Source organism: Scylla paramamosain, chromosome 1 (assembly GCF_035594125.1).
Source record: "Scylla paramamosain isolate STU-SP2022 chromosome 1, ASM3559412v1, whole genome shotgun sequence".
NCBI classification, from domain to species: Eukaryota; Metazoa; Arthropoda; class Malacostraca; order Decapoda; family Portunidae; genus Scylla; species Scylla paramamosain.
This window is the reverse complement of record NC_087151.1, coordinates 5,547,501-5,562,500: the sequence shown is the minus strand read 5'-3', so window position 1 is coordinate 5,562,500 and position 15,000 is coordinate 5,547,501. Positions and strand designations below refer to the sequence as shown.

General features: G+C 49.9%; 1 protein-coding gene and 1 long non-coding RNA gene across 21 annotated transcripts in view; one reads left to right on the top strand and one right to left on the bottom strand.

The window, feature by feature from the left end:
* The window catches only part of LOC135095040 (uncharacterized), a 102,565-nt gene that overhangs the window by 59,507 nt on the left and 28,058 nt on the right, over positions 1 to 15,000 (top strand). The window contains exon 1 of one of the 3 annotated variants that reach the window (XR_010264043.1): positions 14,058 to 14,862. The exons of the other annotated variants lie outside the window; for them this stretch is intronic. This is a non-coding gene — a long non-coding RNA (uncharacterized LOC135095040). Of the gene's footprint in view, positions 1 to 14,057; positions 14,863 to 15,000 lie in introns of those variants that run through there. 3 annotated transcript variants of the gene reach the window in all.
* LOC135093771 (collagen alpha-1(III) chain-like) overlaps positions 1 to 15,000 on the bottom strand; it is a 70,018-nt gene that overhangs the window by 45,321 nt on the left and 9,697 nt on the right. For 6 of the 18 annotated variants that reach the window (XM_063993445.1, XM_063993683.1, XM_063994354.1 and 3 more), the window contains exon 2: positions 1,813 to 2,026. The exons of 2 other annotated variants lie outside the window; for them this stretch is intronic. In XM_063993445.1, coding sequence (XP_063849515.1) covers positions 1,813 to 1,873 — 61 coding nt within the window. In that variant the 5' untranslated portion in view covers positions 1,874 to 2,026. Of the gene's footprint in view, positions 1 to 1,812; positions 2,242 to 15,000 lie in introns of those variants that run through there. 10 more of the 18 variants (XM_063993391.1, XM_063993764.1, XM_063993906.1 and 7 more) reach the window with 6 other exon arrangements.

The window sequence follows — 15,000 nt, the reverse complement described above, 5'->3', positions numbered from 1 at the left end:
GTATGTGTGTCGTGTGTGTGTCGTGCGCGCGCGCGCGCGCGCGCGCGTGTGTGTGTGTGTGTGTGTGTGTGTGTGTGTGTGTGTGTGTGTGTGTGTTTGCAGGACAAGAATGTGCTAATGAAGTTAGGTATTCTGCGAGTGGAGGTTGCAAGAGAGAGAGAGAGAGAGAGAGAGAGAGAGAGAGAGAGAGAGAGAGAGAGAGAGAGAGAGAAGTGAAAGAAGCGTGAGATTGGGGAGAAAAAGCGACACACGCAAGCACGCACGCACGCAAACAAGAAACTCTGAGGGGGTCTTCTAACTCTTCTTGCGTGCGTGTTTCTGGTTTATAGGGGAGAGGAGGGGGCGTGGAGCGCGTGGGTGGCGAGGGTGGGTGTGGGATGGGAGAGAAAACAAGGGTAAAAAAGGAGAAAACGTGCAGAATTAAGTGAAGCAGCCAGACGCGCCTCTTGGGAACTGCGCGAACACTGTTGGTTATGAGCGTTTTGTGGAACTGTTTGTGGGTTTGCGCGTTTTCTTTCTTCACCTCGGCCTTCACTCGTGCACCTTTTTAAGAGCCCTCTTTGCAGCGTCTCTCTCTCTCTCTCTCTCTCTCTCTCTCTCTCTCTCTCTCTCTCTCTCTCTCTCTCTCTCTCTCTCTCTTTACAGTAGCGTTAGCAGAAGCAGATTGGCGAGTTTTGATGGACGAGGCGAGTTTCTCTTCTTCGTTTTCTCGTTTCTTGCTCTCGTCCGCTCCCTTTGTGTACTAGTGCCGCCTTACTTTTCCTGATCTCTTGCCAACCTCTGGGTATTCCTGCACTTACCTTTTCAATCTACTCCAGTACATTCACTGCTCTCTCTCTCTCTCTCTCTCTCTCTCTCTCTCTCTCTCTCTCTCTCTCTCTCTCTCTCTCTCTCTCTCTCTCTCTCTCTCTCTCTCTCTCTCTCCTTTTGTTTTCGTTTTTCATTCCCATCGTTTCTTTTATGCCCATTCATTGAGTCTCTCCTCTCTTTATCCCTCTCCTTATTGTTTACCGCCTCCTCTACCACGTCTTGCCAAATCTCCACTCATCAATCCACTCACTCCTGCCTCCTTAACCTCTCACACCTTCCTGCTCTCCCTTCCTACTTGTAACTTTCAGACGCGCGTTACAGCTGTCGCTTAATTAACGCGTAACGTGTGGTATGCGAACGTCCTGAGGTGATCAGGGGAGTACCGACCATCAAGTGCAGGGGTTTGCATGTTCCCCATCGCCCCCACGCTGCGCCCCGCTGCTCCCCCTCAGCGGGAGTGGCAGGGCAGGAGGAAGTTTTTACGCCGCCACACGGTCGGCTGCAGCTTCCCAGAATTGCCTGCCAATTATTCCTGCCGTTGGCTTCCTCCACCGTCGTCGTTTAAGTCACCAGTCATTATTCGAAGGAACGACGGAGACCGAGGCAAGTCAAGGCCGCTTACAACTGTGTTTGTTTACTTTAGCTCGGCGTGAAGTCATTGTCGCATTAAGAGGCGCCTCGCCTTGCATCCACCGCAGGCGCATTGAAGAACTCTGAGAGGGACATTCATATTTTTATATCCTGTGTTAGTGACTTTTTTTTTTTCTGTTTGTGTTACCAGGATGGCTGTTATGACTGAACAGCACCGCAGGGAGGCGTGGTGCGGTCTTTATCTGGTGCAAGTGCTCGGTGGTGCATGTGTAGAGAACTTATCACTGTTCTAAATACTTCATGGTGCTTCTAACTGGCTGACTTGCCCTAAAACAAGCGCACTGCTTCACTGTGTCACCCTGATTTCAGACAAACGAGAAATTCTTACACAAAACTACACAGTGTACTCACCAAGCCGCTGGTCCCACTCCGTCTCGCGGAAGGGACTGTCCTGCATCCTCGGCGTGGACATGGTGCTCTCTCGCCGCTCACTGCCCGCCGGCACCGCCACTTCACTTAGCACACAGACGACGAAGCTCCAGCACTCTCAGTAGTCACTCCTTAAGGGATACTGTGTGAGCAGCCTCGACCGTCTCACCACTTCATGCTGACTTCACTCGTTTCTCTGCAGCAAAAAGAGAACACTGTCACTCGCCGCTCGCACGCCGCTGTAATCCCGCCGTGTAGTGTATTCCCGAGGAGGCGTGCGGCGCGGCCCTCCCTAGCGGACGCGTGGCAGGGGAGTGAGTGAGGCGGCGTGGCGGCGGCGGGGCAGAGCCGAGACTACACCGCACTGGGGCCTCACACCGCCACCACTTCACCCTCACGGCCCCGCGCGCCTCTTCGCATACCCGACGACCAGCACACCTCGCATTCCCCTGACAGTGTGTGTGTGTGTGTGTGTGTGTGTGTGGTGCAGCATTAAGAACCCCCTTCCTTCCTGCCTCCCTTGTCTTTCGCCACACACACACACACACACACACACACACACACACACACACACACACACTAGACATAACCAAGCACGTCACATGAATACAGGTGTGACAATTGTACACACACACACACACACACACACACACACACACACACACACACACACACACACACACACACACACACACACACACACACACACACGGGCTTTGTTGGTTCATCGCCCGTATTTTTGTCTCGTCTGAAGGAATCCGCGAGGCGAGGAATTAGTCAGCGATATAATTAGTACGTCCGCAAGTTCCCGGGACGCTGCTCGAATACTCAACACTACATTCAGGAACCGATAACCATGTGTGTGTGTGTGTGTGTGTGTGTGTGTGTGTGTGTGTGTGTGTGTGTGTGTGTGTGTGTTTATGATTCAATGCACGCCACGAACTTCGCAATCGAAAAAAAAAAAATATTTGGAGTCAGATTTAAGAAGTGTGTGTTGATCTCAAGTGGTGCATGGGTCCGCGGTACTAGAAGGGAAAGGCAGAATGTTGGAGTGGCAGGGGAGGAGCGGCAGACTTGTGTATCACCCAAACAAACAGTACTGGCTGTGAGATGTGTCCGCCGCCGCCCTGCTGAGTTCATTTCTCTTTCTTGCACACGCAGAGAGAGAGAGAGAGAGAGAGAGAGAGAGAGAGAGAGAGAGAGAGAGAGAGAGAGAGAGAGAGAGAGAGCCCAGACACGCAAAGTAGAAATAGGGGCAGGAAGGGAAACGCCAAGAGGGAAGCGAGGCGTGAAATGACAGGATGGTTAAAAATCACTTGACGCGGATGGAAATTGTTACGTGAATAAAATGTCACTTCTGGGCGTAGGCAGACATCACTGTTTCGCGCGTGAACAAGAACGACTCTTGCGTGAATGAAAATTAACTTGCTACTTCGAAAATCCACGTAAAAAAGAGCGCACTGAAACACATCACTGCACTCCACAGCCTTGGTTTCCTCTTTTACCTGCCGGCTGGGCGGGTGGAAGGGTGGAGGGGAAGGACAGGTGGGAGCGAGGGAGGTGGAGGGGAGATGAAGGACTAGATGGATGCTGACGGGTTTTTGTAGAGCGGTAATGTGGAGGAAAAGTGGACATTATGGTGGTGGTGGTGGTGGTGGTGGTGGGGGTGATGGTGTGGGGAGGGGGTGATGATGGGGGTGGTTTCCTAAAGATACTGTGATGGGAGGGAGGAGGTGGGGGTGTTTAGGATGGTGGATGACCTTGAATGATTCCACCACCACCACTAACACCCACCATCACCACCCACCTTCTCCTCCTCCTCCTCCTCCTCCTCCTCCTCCTCCTCCTCCTCCTCCTCCTCCTCCTCCTCCTCCTCCTCCACCTCTCACCTTCACAGTGCAAGCATCACCACCCTTCCACCCCTTCCACTCTCCACCTTTACCAAGCATTCGACTCAACTCTACACCAGCATCACCACCACTACTAGCACCACCACCACCACCACCACCACCACCACCTCCACCACCACCCAGCACTACATTTTGATGCCAAGTGTGAGCGTATGTTTATTGTTGTGTGGGTATTTCAGTCTCACATTATTCACAGTGGCCACACCTGTTTACTTCTTCTACCACCACCACCACCACTACCATCACTAGCCTTGTATCATTAACTGTGTGTGTGTGTTGTGGGGGGTGGATGGGAGAGTTGGTGTGTAGGATAGCTCTCTCTCTCTCTCTCTCTCTCTCTCTCTCTCTCTCTCTCTCTCTCTCTCTCTCTCTCTCTCTCTCTCTCTCTCTCTCTCTCTCTCTCTCTCTCTCTCTCTGTACCACTGCTCTTCATCACACATTTGTACCGTGGATCACCACACACACACACACACACACACACACACACACACACACACACACACACACACACACACACACACACACTGTTCCCTTCTAGATTAGACTTACCTTTAGGATTAATGTTAAGTATTTCCCCACCCCCTCTGTACATTTTCAGTTTGTTAACTGCCTAAATAATAAACCGTTTATTATTATTATTATTATTATTATTATTATTATTATTATTATTATTATTATTATTATTATTATTATTATTATTATTATTATTACACACACACACACACACACACACACACACACACACACACACACACACACACACACACACACACACACACACACACACACACACACGTACAGCCTCTCAACACACCACACCTGGTCCCTTCCTTACCATCACCACCAGCATCACCACCACAAGCATCACCCACACCTGCTGTCCCCTTTTAACCCTTCATCTCGCCTTCCCCACATAACTGCTACACTTACGCACTCGCAACAATAGAAACACTTACAACAAACAGCTGAATAACACGTGACATGAGTATAACAGCATCCCATTCATTCATTCGCATCCCGAGCACACCATACTTCCTTCCACCACCACCACCACCACCACCACCACCACCACCACCACCACCACCACCACTACCACCACCACCATCATTATCCCTATTACACTCATTACAGCTCTTTGCTCTTGCCGCTCCCTAAGACCAGTACTCAAGAAACGCTTTGCTCTCTCTCTCTCTCTCTCTCTCTCTCTCTCTCTCTCTCTCTCTCTCTCTCTCTCTCTCTCTCTCTCTCTCTCTCTCTCTCTCTCTCTCTCTTCACGCTAAGTTTCAAAGGATTATTAGATTATTTGCCGGGTTCTCAAGAGTGTCTCTCCTGTTCACGAGACAGAAATTTTGTTAATATGTCACTGGAACCGTAAAAAAAAAAAACACCCTTAATTAATAGCCTGTGTCACTTCAACTACACCCTCTTGAAAGTAGTAGAGATGGTGTCAGTAGAGTTTCAGAATAAGGTCCTTAATCTCACAGCAGCACAGCACAACACAGCACAACACAGCACAACACGAAGACTTTCCTCTCTTCATTCATCCTCTTCCCCTAATTCCCCTTCATTTGTCTCCCTCCCCCTGTACTCTTCCTTCCCTTCCACTTCCTCTTCCCTTCACCATTCCCATGCCGTCCCTGCAGATTATCTCTTCTCTCTCTCTCTCTCTCTCTCTCTCTCTCTCTCTCTCTCTCTCTCTCTCTCTCTCTCTCTCTCTCTCTCTCTCTCTTTCATCACCATCTAATTTCCTTGTCGAACACAAAGGAACATCACCACTGTTGCCATTGTGATATGGTGTCATTGTATGGTGCAGGAATTATGAGAGAGAGAGAGAGAGAGAGAGAGAGAGAGAGAGAGAGAGAGAGAGAGAGAGAGAGAGAGAGAGAGAGAGAGAGGCAAACACAAGGAACAGCGTGTTTGCTCAGTGCTATAGCTTCCCGTCTCTCTCTCTCTCTCTCTCTCTCTCTCTCTCTCTCTCTCTCTCTCTCTCTCTCTCTCTCTCTCTCTCTCCTCGTCCTTGCTCCCTTCGCCCTTCTCACGTCTCTCTTGTCCTTTGCCGTGACCTCTGTAATCTCCACAGTACTCGGGTTTGGCAGCGATGCGCGATGGAGAGGCCGGGGGATCATAATGGCAATGGTTCCCAAAAGCAGCGTATCTGGACTGATCTGCATGGAAGGAAGGAATAAGCAAGGACGATAGGTCGCTTAGGGTTTTAGAAAGGAGATAGAGAACTGGAGAGACGGAGAGGCGATGGAGGAAGAGGAGGAGGAGGAAGAAGAGAAGCAAGTGAAGTAGAATAGGATAACTGGTTGGTGGAGAAGCAGCAGGAGAAGGAGAGGCAAAACTAGTAGCTAGAGGAGGAGGAGGAGGAGGAGGAGGAGTACTGACAGGTGAAAAAGGGGGACAACTTGCAGGTAATGTAGCAGAAGGAGGAGGAGGAGGAGGAGGAGGAGGAAGATGAAGAAGAAGAAGAAGAAGAATAGGAAGAAACGGAGAAGAAAAAGATAAAAAAAAAAACAGAAAAGAATGAATATGAGCAGTAAGATAACAATGACAACCTGCAGTTAGAGAAGAAGTTAGACAACAAGCAGAAGGCGTAGAGAGGGAGGGAGGGCGATGGAGGCAGGCAAAGGCGAGGCAGGGAAGGAGGACGAGACAGAGCAGGGCGAGGTAGGGACAGAGGTGCTCGAGGTGCTTCATTTAAGAGGTCATTGGCCGCTGGCACTTCAGGGGGTGGTTGGTGGAGAAGGGGGAGAGGGGAGAGGAGATGCGTGTAACAAAAAGTGGACTGCAGCAGGACGGCCCACACGAAGCCTAGGCAGGACGAGTGGGGCGAGTGTCCTGTGTGGGTGGGTGGATGGGTGGATGGGTGGGTGGGTGGGTGGGTGGATGTGTGGGTGAGTTGCATCGCTTCAAGTTTAAGGTTGTGTATTTTAGTGTTGGGTCTTTGTCTTTACTACGATAATTGAGAGTGACCAAATTTATATGCGTCTTTTATTTTCTCTTTTCCTCTAACTTTTTATTATTTTATTCCTCCTCCTCCACATCCTCCTCCTCCTCCTCCTCCTCCTCCTCCTCCTCCTCCTTCTCTTTCTCATCATCCTCCTCCTCCTCCTCCTTTCTGTCTCCGTGGCCTACTTCCCTTCCTTGGTATCATGATCTTGACCCTCTCTCTCTCTCTCTCTCTCTCTCTCTCTCTCTCTCTCTCTCTCTCTCTCTCTCTCTCTCTCTCTCTCTGTGTGTGTGTGTGTGTGTGTGTGTGTGTGTGCGCTGACATATAGTGAGTGCATGTGTCCTGGAGAAGATGGAGGTCCGTGGGTGGTGTGGAGAGAGAGAGAGAGAGAGAGAGAGGGCCAGGTCATTCTTATTATACTGTCAACGTCATCTGGTGTCCGGCGGTTGTCTTTACGTGTTGTCCCTTACGTGTACATTGTTTCCCTTCAGTGCATTGCGTCATAGTTCCCTTGAAGATGCCCCAAGGTTGTGTGCGCGTGTGTGTGTGTGTGTGTGTGTGTGAGTGGGTGGGTGTGTGTGGCGATACTGGCACCTCCGAGAAATGACCAAAAGGGGGGACAATGATAGGGAGGGAAGGGTAGGAGGAGGAGGAGGAGGTAGGAAGGGTCGAGGAGGTATTTACTGGCGAGGGAGTCAAGAGGTCGTTGAAATGTAGGACAGGAAATACATCATTGTACGTTTTGCAAGTGTGCTTTCCCGCAGCCTTCGGGCGGGTCGTAGAAAGCGCCGGACAGCTGACGAAGGCGGTGGTGGTGCTGGCCTGGGTGGGACTGGGCGTTTGGTGCGAGTGTCTTTGTGGATGCGGGCGTGAGTGTGGGTGTGGTACTGGGAGTGTGGGAGAAGAGAGAAAGGGCCGAGTGCTCCTCTTTCTTCTCCTCCTCCTCCTCCTCCTCCTCCTCCTTCTGTCAGGGTGTCCACAGCTTGCGTCGAAAATTAATGTCTCGTGCATCTTGTCCTTTGTGATTATGTTTTTTTTTTTCATCTCTCTCTCTCTCTCTCTCTCTCTCTCTCTCTCTCTCTCTCTCTCTCTCTCTCTCTCTCTGAGGAAGAACCGTCCTTGGTTCTTCCCTGCCCTGTCTCTCCACCTTTCACCTCCTCCTCCTCCTTCTCCTTCTCCTTCTCCTTCTCCTTCTCCTCCTCCTCCTCCTCCTCCTCCTCCTCCTCCTCCTCCTTGTCCTTCTCCTCCTCCTGCCATGCATCATGACTACTAATTGGTACCTCAGCCTTCGCCTCATTCTCCTTAAAAAACAAAATGATGCTTGGACTTGAGAGAATGAGTAACGAACACACACTCATACCTACTACATACTTATATACATACATACATACATACATACATACATACATACATATATCTGAATGTTTTTACTTACTTATACAAATTGAATTAATATGTTGAGTATAAATTTTCAAACCATAATTTTATTTCTTATTGACAGCGAAAGTTGTGTGTATGTGTGTGTGTGTGTGTGTGTGTGTGTGTGTTGGTTGTCCTTGTGTTGTGCTTTGCTACAATGTGTCATTATTTTCCCCGGGGCGGCGTTCATGATGATGCCTTTGTTGCGTGTTTCGTTACCCAGTGTCCTCATGCTGTGGTGCGCTGCGTGGGAGTGTGAGGCGGTGACGGAGTGGTGGGGGTGGTGATGGTGGTGGTGGCGGTGGTGGTGGTGGTTGTGGCCTTACATTGTTGTTTTATTGCCTGATTGAAGTTTTATAATCGTTATTATATGAGAAAAAAATATCCATGGTGTTTTTAAGCGGTGTGTGTGTGTGTGTGTGTGTGTGTGTGTGTGTGTGTGTGTGTATGTGTTAATTTCCTCTTTCGCCTCTTCATGTTCTTATCACTCCTCTTCTATTCTTGTCCGTTCTTTCCACTTTTGCCCTTTCCTCCTCCTCCTCCTCCTCCTCCTCCTCCTCCTCCTCCTCCTCCTCCTCCTCCTCCTCCCCCTCCTCCTCTACACTTTCTTCTACCCTCCCATCCCTTTCCCCTCCTTTCTCCCTTCCCCATTCTCTCTAACCGCCAGCCCCTCCTCTTCCCCACCTCCCCACCCCCCTCTTCATCCCTTCACCATGCCTCCTCTGTGAATCGTGCCCTGCGCCCACCACTGATGTCATCGCCCCCCGGAGAGCGGCGAGAGAGAGAGAGAGAGAGAGAGAGAGAGAGAGAGAGAGAGAGAGAGAGAGAGAGAGAGAGAGAGAGAGTGTGTCTATGTGTGTGTCGGTCTGTGTGTGTGTGTGTGTGTGTGTTTGTGTGTGTGTGAGAGAGTGAGTGTTTGGGGTAATGAAGGAAGTGAAGCATCGTCGCCTTCCTGTGCCTCAGGTGGCGGCGCTGGAGGTCGTCTGGGAGGTGAGGAAGGAACACACGTAAACTACTACATTTAATGAGTCGTGCTGTCGGTGCCAACACACACACACACACACACACACACACACACACACACACACACACACACATCAATGCCCTACTCATCAGTGGATTATCTCTAAACTTTCAATCATCTAGCGAAAAAAAAAAAAAAGAGAGAATAAGCGTCACAAACCACAACACAAGACACGATTGGTGTTATGTGTGCTATGCTGTGGTGAGAGAGAGAGAGAGAGAGAGAGAGAGAGAGAGAGAGAGAGAGAGAGAGAGAGAGAGAGAGAGAGAGAGAGAGAGAGAGAGAGAGAGAGAGAAAGAGAGACACACACACACACACACACACACACACACACACACACACACACACACACACACACACTGAAGGACAGCAGGAGCTTAACTCAAAAATCCTTCACACTATATGCAGGTAAGTATACACACACACACACACACACACACACACACACACACACACACACACACACACACACACACACACATACACACACATATTCCACCTCGCCAAACTTCTTATGCAAGTTTTTATTTCTGAATTCTTAAGTTAATGGTGAGCGGCGGTGCCTCGCGGCCCGGCGTCTCGGCGCGCCGCAGTCCTCTGCTGATATCCACGGACACCAAAACCGGAGAGCATAACTTGGATTCGTTTTGGTTTATGTCTGCGTGGATTTTTCTTTTTTTAATTGGTGTAACATTTAATGTCAGGTGAAGGTAATTCATGGAGGCGCTCCATTGTGGCGTGATTAACTCGACGTGAGGGGAGGAGGACGAAGGTTGAGACTGTGGCTCGCTGGGCTTCATGTAACTGTGATTATTGGGGCAAGAAGTAGCAACGATCAGAACAAATAAAGGGCAACAAGGCAATCTCGGTGCTGCGGATACCGTGTGTCAGTTGCTGGTTACTATAAGGGCAATGCCGCCGACTGCCGCTTTTAACGGGGTGTAAGGTCTAGACTGGGCGGGAGACTCGCCACCCTTTGCTAAGCTGCGCCTCAAAATAGCTATTCCTGAGGGTCGGGTTAGGCTTGGTGGTCCTCGCCTTGTGCCCTGGACTTAGCGATGACGCGGCTGCTTGTTTAGCTTTTGCTCCAGTCACGAAACTCGCCGTGATGTCACTGCGCTCACATTTGGTTGCAGCAGCAGAGACGCAAACAGATTTAGTGTTTTGACGACCGCTTTGCCGAAGTGTTGGTGGGGAGGAGAGGGGGAGGGTGAGGCAGACCACAACTTCCTCATCCGTCAGTCTCCTGACTTCCCCGCACCACAACAGTAGATCACCTAAAAAATCCATGAGCCGGTGGTGCGAATGTGTAAGAACAGTGAATGGTGAGGCAATGCTCTTGCTTTCTTCATGTGAAGTCTGACTTATTTCAGTGGATGAAGGTCACAGACGAAGAGCAACTCGTGGATGTATGCCTTGATGATAGTCTCGAGGAAGTGCCCGTGAAGCACTACTGGCGAGCCGCGACTGACAGCTAACAATAGTGTGACCAGTCATCGTGTGTGTGTGTGTGTGTGTGTGTGTGTGTGTGTGCTTAGTCACGGTCTGTGGCCACCACCAGCCCTCCCAAACACAACATGGTTGGCCCTGATCCTCAGTCATTAAGCGATAACAGCCTCTAGCTACAGCGATGCCTCATCCCGGCTCCCGCTGCCGGCCACCTGTCGCCGTCGCTTCGCCCGCCGCCACTTCTGGCAGTGCGCGACTGAACGGCAGACGTCATAACACTGACATAGTCCCCTGCTCAAATGTTCCTCTGTAGGGAACACAAACGCCTCCTTATGGGGAACAGTGCGGGGGTTGGCGAGAATGAGGGAGCATCCGGAAAGGTGGTGGTGGTGGTGGTGGTAGTGGTAGTGATGGTGGTGGTCCCGTGACTCACACCATGACGTCACTTACCACTAAACGTCACTCACTACCAGCCACAGCACGGCAGTCCACCCGCGCTTCCTTGGGGATCATCTTCATTCGTGGCGTAACAATGACGTCACTTGTCGCGGATGACGCTCAGCGGTTACGTGCGACCCAAATTTGTTCAGATCGGAGCCTCATCAGGAAGCAGCCGCCCCTCGCGCTGCTTGGCCGTGAATGGGACACAAGGCCGCTGGGGCACCGTCACCGCCCGGGTACTAACGTCACGCTTGGACTGCCATGCCTGGACTTGCTTCACCTGCCTCAGCGCGCCGTCACGTCCGGTATAGAAATATTTACAGGTAAAAGTGCCGGAAACTTCACAGAGCTTTTTCCTGATGTTAGTCTCCGACGAAAAACACCGGGATGGAAGAAAGGGAAGAGACCACAGGGTTGGGAGAAGGAGGCGGGAAGGGGAGAGAGGAGGCTGTTGTCCGTGTGTTTGAGATAGTCAGACGTGGACCGCTGGGACGAGACGAGAGGGAAGACATCCGTTTAAAACCATAAATGATCCAATGATCGCTGAGAGAGAGAGAGAGAGAGAGAGAGAGAGAGAGAGAGTATCTTTTACCGGGGCTTAGTATACCTGTAAATGCAAATGAAGCAAGGCCTCGGTGCTTCACGGGGGTGTTGGCAGCAGTGGGTGTGTTACGAACAGTGAAGAAGGAAACCAGTAACCCAGACAATTACGTACAGAAGAAAGTTGACTTGTGGCAAGCAGACTACACGAGACAATCTTGTTGCACCATTTCTCAACCTGCCGAGACCAGACGACCCTCACTGACCGGCCCGTGTGAGGGAAGGAGTTGCTGGTTCGTGCAGTGCGAGTCTGTCCAGTGGTGGCGACCGGGACCATCCACTCTGCTCAGCGTTCTTGGGTTTCGATCAGTTCAGAAGCTGCGTCTGTGCGATAGAGGGATGCAAATAGCCATGTATGTCTCCTGTCTATTAACATTTATAACTGAGGGGTCCGGTACAGCTGATTTCGTTATATATTAAGAAAGTCGCAAGTCTTATCAAATGCTCTTTGCGTCGTTCGTCCGTACACATTGCATCGGGTATCTGAAGACGCAGGCAGATAGTCTGGATGAAGGCAATATCTTTCCCAAAGCACAATAATTATCGCGTATGGCGAGACGCAGGGACGAGGAGGCGCTGCAGGAGGGGGCGAGGGGGTGGCGGAGTGGGACGAGGAAAAGGGAGGGTGATGGGTCTTATTTATGAACTTTTTTTTGTCCGCGGAACGAAGCAGCATCCTACCCTGAGGAGTCAAGGTCAGCGCGCGGCGGGGCGGGGCGGGCGGTCATTGGGAAGTGAGTGGAGGCACCGCTGGCTACTCATCTTGTCCCCTGTAATCCTGCGTCAAGCCACTGGAAGGAATGCTAATGTGCCGCGTCCTCCCTGTTTCACGATTTGAAAGGGCAAAGACAAAAAGAATTAGGAACCTTTTGCTCTTTTTGGCCTGGGAATAATTATGTTTGGGAAGATGACCCATTGATTTATAGCGGCGGTGAATGAAGTGTTTGGCCAGCGGGGAGATGGTTTGACTTTCCCGGGAACAGGTTTAGTAGAAGAGGCCGGGGAGGAGCGGAAGAAGGGGTGCCGCGGGAAGACCGATACGGCTGAGTCCTGAGAAAGAGAGAGAGAGAGAGAGAGAGAGAGAGAGAGAGAGAGAGAGAGAGTAGTTCCGGAGCACTCAGAAGTAATGGTGAAAGAAATCCTAGGCTTCAAGGGCGACATGTCTTGCGATAACGGGGAGCCAAAAGCTGAGGTGACGTCAGGAAGCCGCGACTACTGAGCTTTGAGACTCTGGGCGCCGCTTGAATGAACGCTGAGGGAACTGACACGAGGGAGAGAGAGAGAGAGAGAGAGAGAGAGAGAGAGAGAGAGAGAGAGAGAGAGAGAGAGAGAGAGAGACTATTTAGGGAGGGGTCTGCATAATGTTTCCTTTAAATCTACGTAGGTTCAGTGAACTGTTGATACAAAACATGACGTGGGACAAGGAAGAGAAGGGTGGAGAGAGAGAGAGAGAGAGAGAGAGAGAGAGAGAGAGAGAGAGAGAGAGAGAGAGAGAGAGAGAGGGAGGCGGGAGACAGAGAGCCATTAGACAAGAACGAGGAGAAAGGAGGGAGAGAGAAAAAAAAAAAGTAAACAAGTGATGAAAGGACACATCTGGCATCTACGAAAGAGGAGAGAAAGGGAAGGATGGATAGGAGATGAAAGGAATGATATACCACACAGGGACTAACAGAGATGACGTTCCGAACCTGACATGCTCCCATCGCCCCTTCCCACCCCGGCAAAAAATATCCTTCACCCATACGTAATATATATCCTAATTCACCCACATCAGGACTCCCTTCCTCCGTATAAGCCTCTTCAGGTCGTCCCCACTCTCCAGCCCCTCGCCCCTAAGAACTGGGGTATTCTACGTTCCTCCTTCAGCCACCTGCCAGTCGTCCATCTGCGTGTGATTAGTGGCGGTACTTTCACTGTCGTGTTTGCTCTGCTGGGAGTGAACTACTGGAGGCTTAGTGTCGAGTTTTTTAAAGTAATGTTTGGGATGACAGAGATACGTTGATGGATGAATGGGTGGCTGGATAGACTGATAGATGATTAATTGACTGACTGACTGATAAATTGATTGATTGATTGGTAAGTAGAATATGAAGTTATACTATTTATCTTTTGGACTGACAAAGATAGATAGATAGATAGATAGATATAGGTAGTTATATTATTTGCTTGATTGATTTATTGATTGATAAATAGAATATGAGGTTCTACTCTCTCTCTCTCTCTCTCTCTCTCTCTCTCTCTCTCAGGTGGTAAACGCGGCTGCGGTACAAAACTTTAAAAAAAAAGTTATATGAATTTATGGATGAAGCTGATTCTTGGTAAACAGGAGCCTCCTTGTATAGGCCGACAAGGTTTTAACAGACTCGTTATAATTTTATGCTCTCTCTCTCTCTCTCTCTCTCTCTCTCTCTCTCTCTCTCTCTCTCTCTCTCTCTCTCTCTCTCTCTCCGCAGAAAGTCATGATAAACTGTTTTTTCGGTTCACATAAACATCCCAAACATTTTTACGTGATTCATCTTAATAAACTTGATCCATGAAAAGTGTAGACTACCTTTTAGGATCTTTGATGGAAGACTGATTGGCGAAACGCATCAAGATATTACTGGAACCGTACTTAAGGTAATTAGACGAAAGCCCTGTTTACATCATTCGTAAACATCGTAGTGGAAACGAGACAGTGAATATTCTGAAGTACACCAGGTGATGATAATGATACATAATACGATTTCAAATGCTGCTATGTAATAATTTGTAAACCCAAAGAATGCTTCAAGGCGCCGTAGCTCGAGGGAGTGAAGCACGCGAATCTGTTTCAATTTGTTACGCGCCTTCATAAAACGAACATGAGACAGTAGATGTACAATTACCTTTGGCATGAAGTTTTTTACATTGTACCTACTGAATTTTGGGACTAATGAAGGCTCTAGAATACATGAGTGATTCAAATATTCTAAAATTTGATACTCGTACACGAAACGAAGCGCGTTCATTCAGCCATAGTTGGTCACAGTGCGGGCCAGTAGTGCGGCAGCCGAGGAAGGAAGGGACATTACCGCGACCAGCCTTCAAAACCACCAGCAGGCATTATTTACCAAAACACGCGTGCCAGTAAGTCCCTGCGGTGCACCACGCGTCGCTATACCAGGATGTGGCGTGCATCTGCGGCGCGGCACCAGGCCGGACCCGCATCACCACTTTCAACCCGCCGACAGCCGCCTGCCGCCCGCCATTCAAAGGTAAATAAGCCTGTACGGGAATTCAGCACGGGGCCATTAGTTAGGCTAGGGTTGCATAAAGGGGTAGGCGTTTGCGACACATGCCAACTGTAAATCATGGAGTGTATTCCGATTCATGGTTTTCAAGGCCTTTTCAGC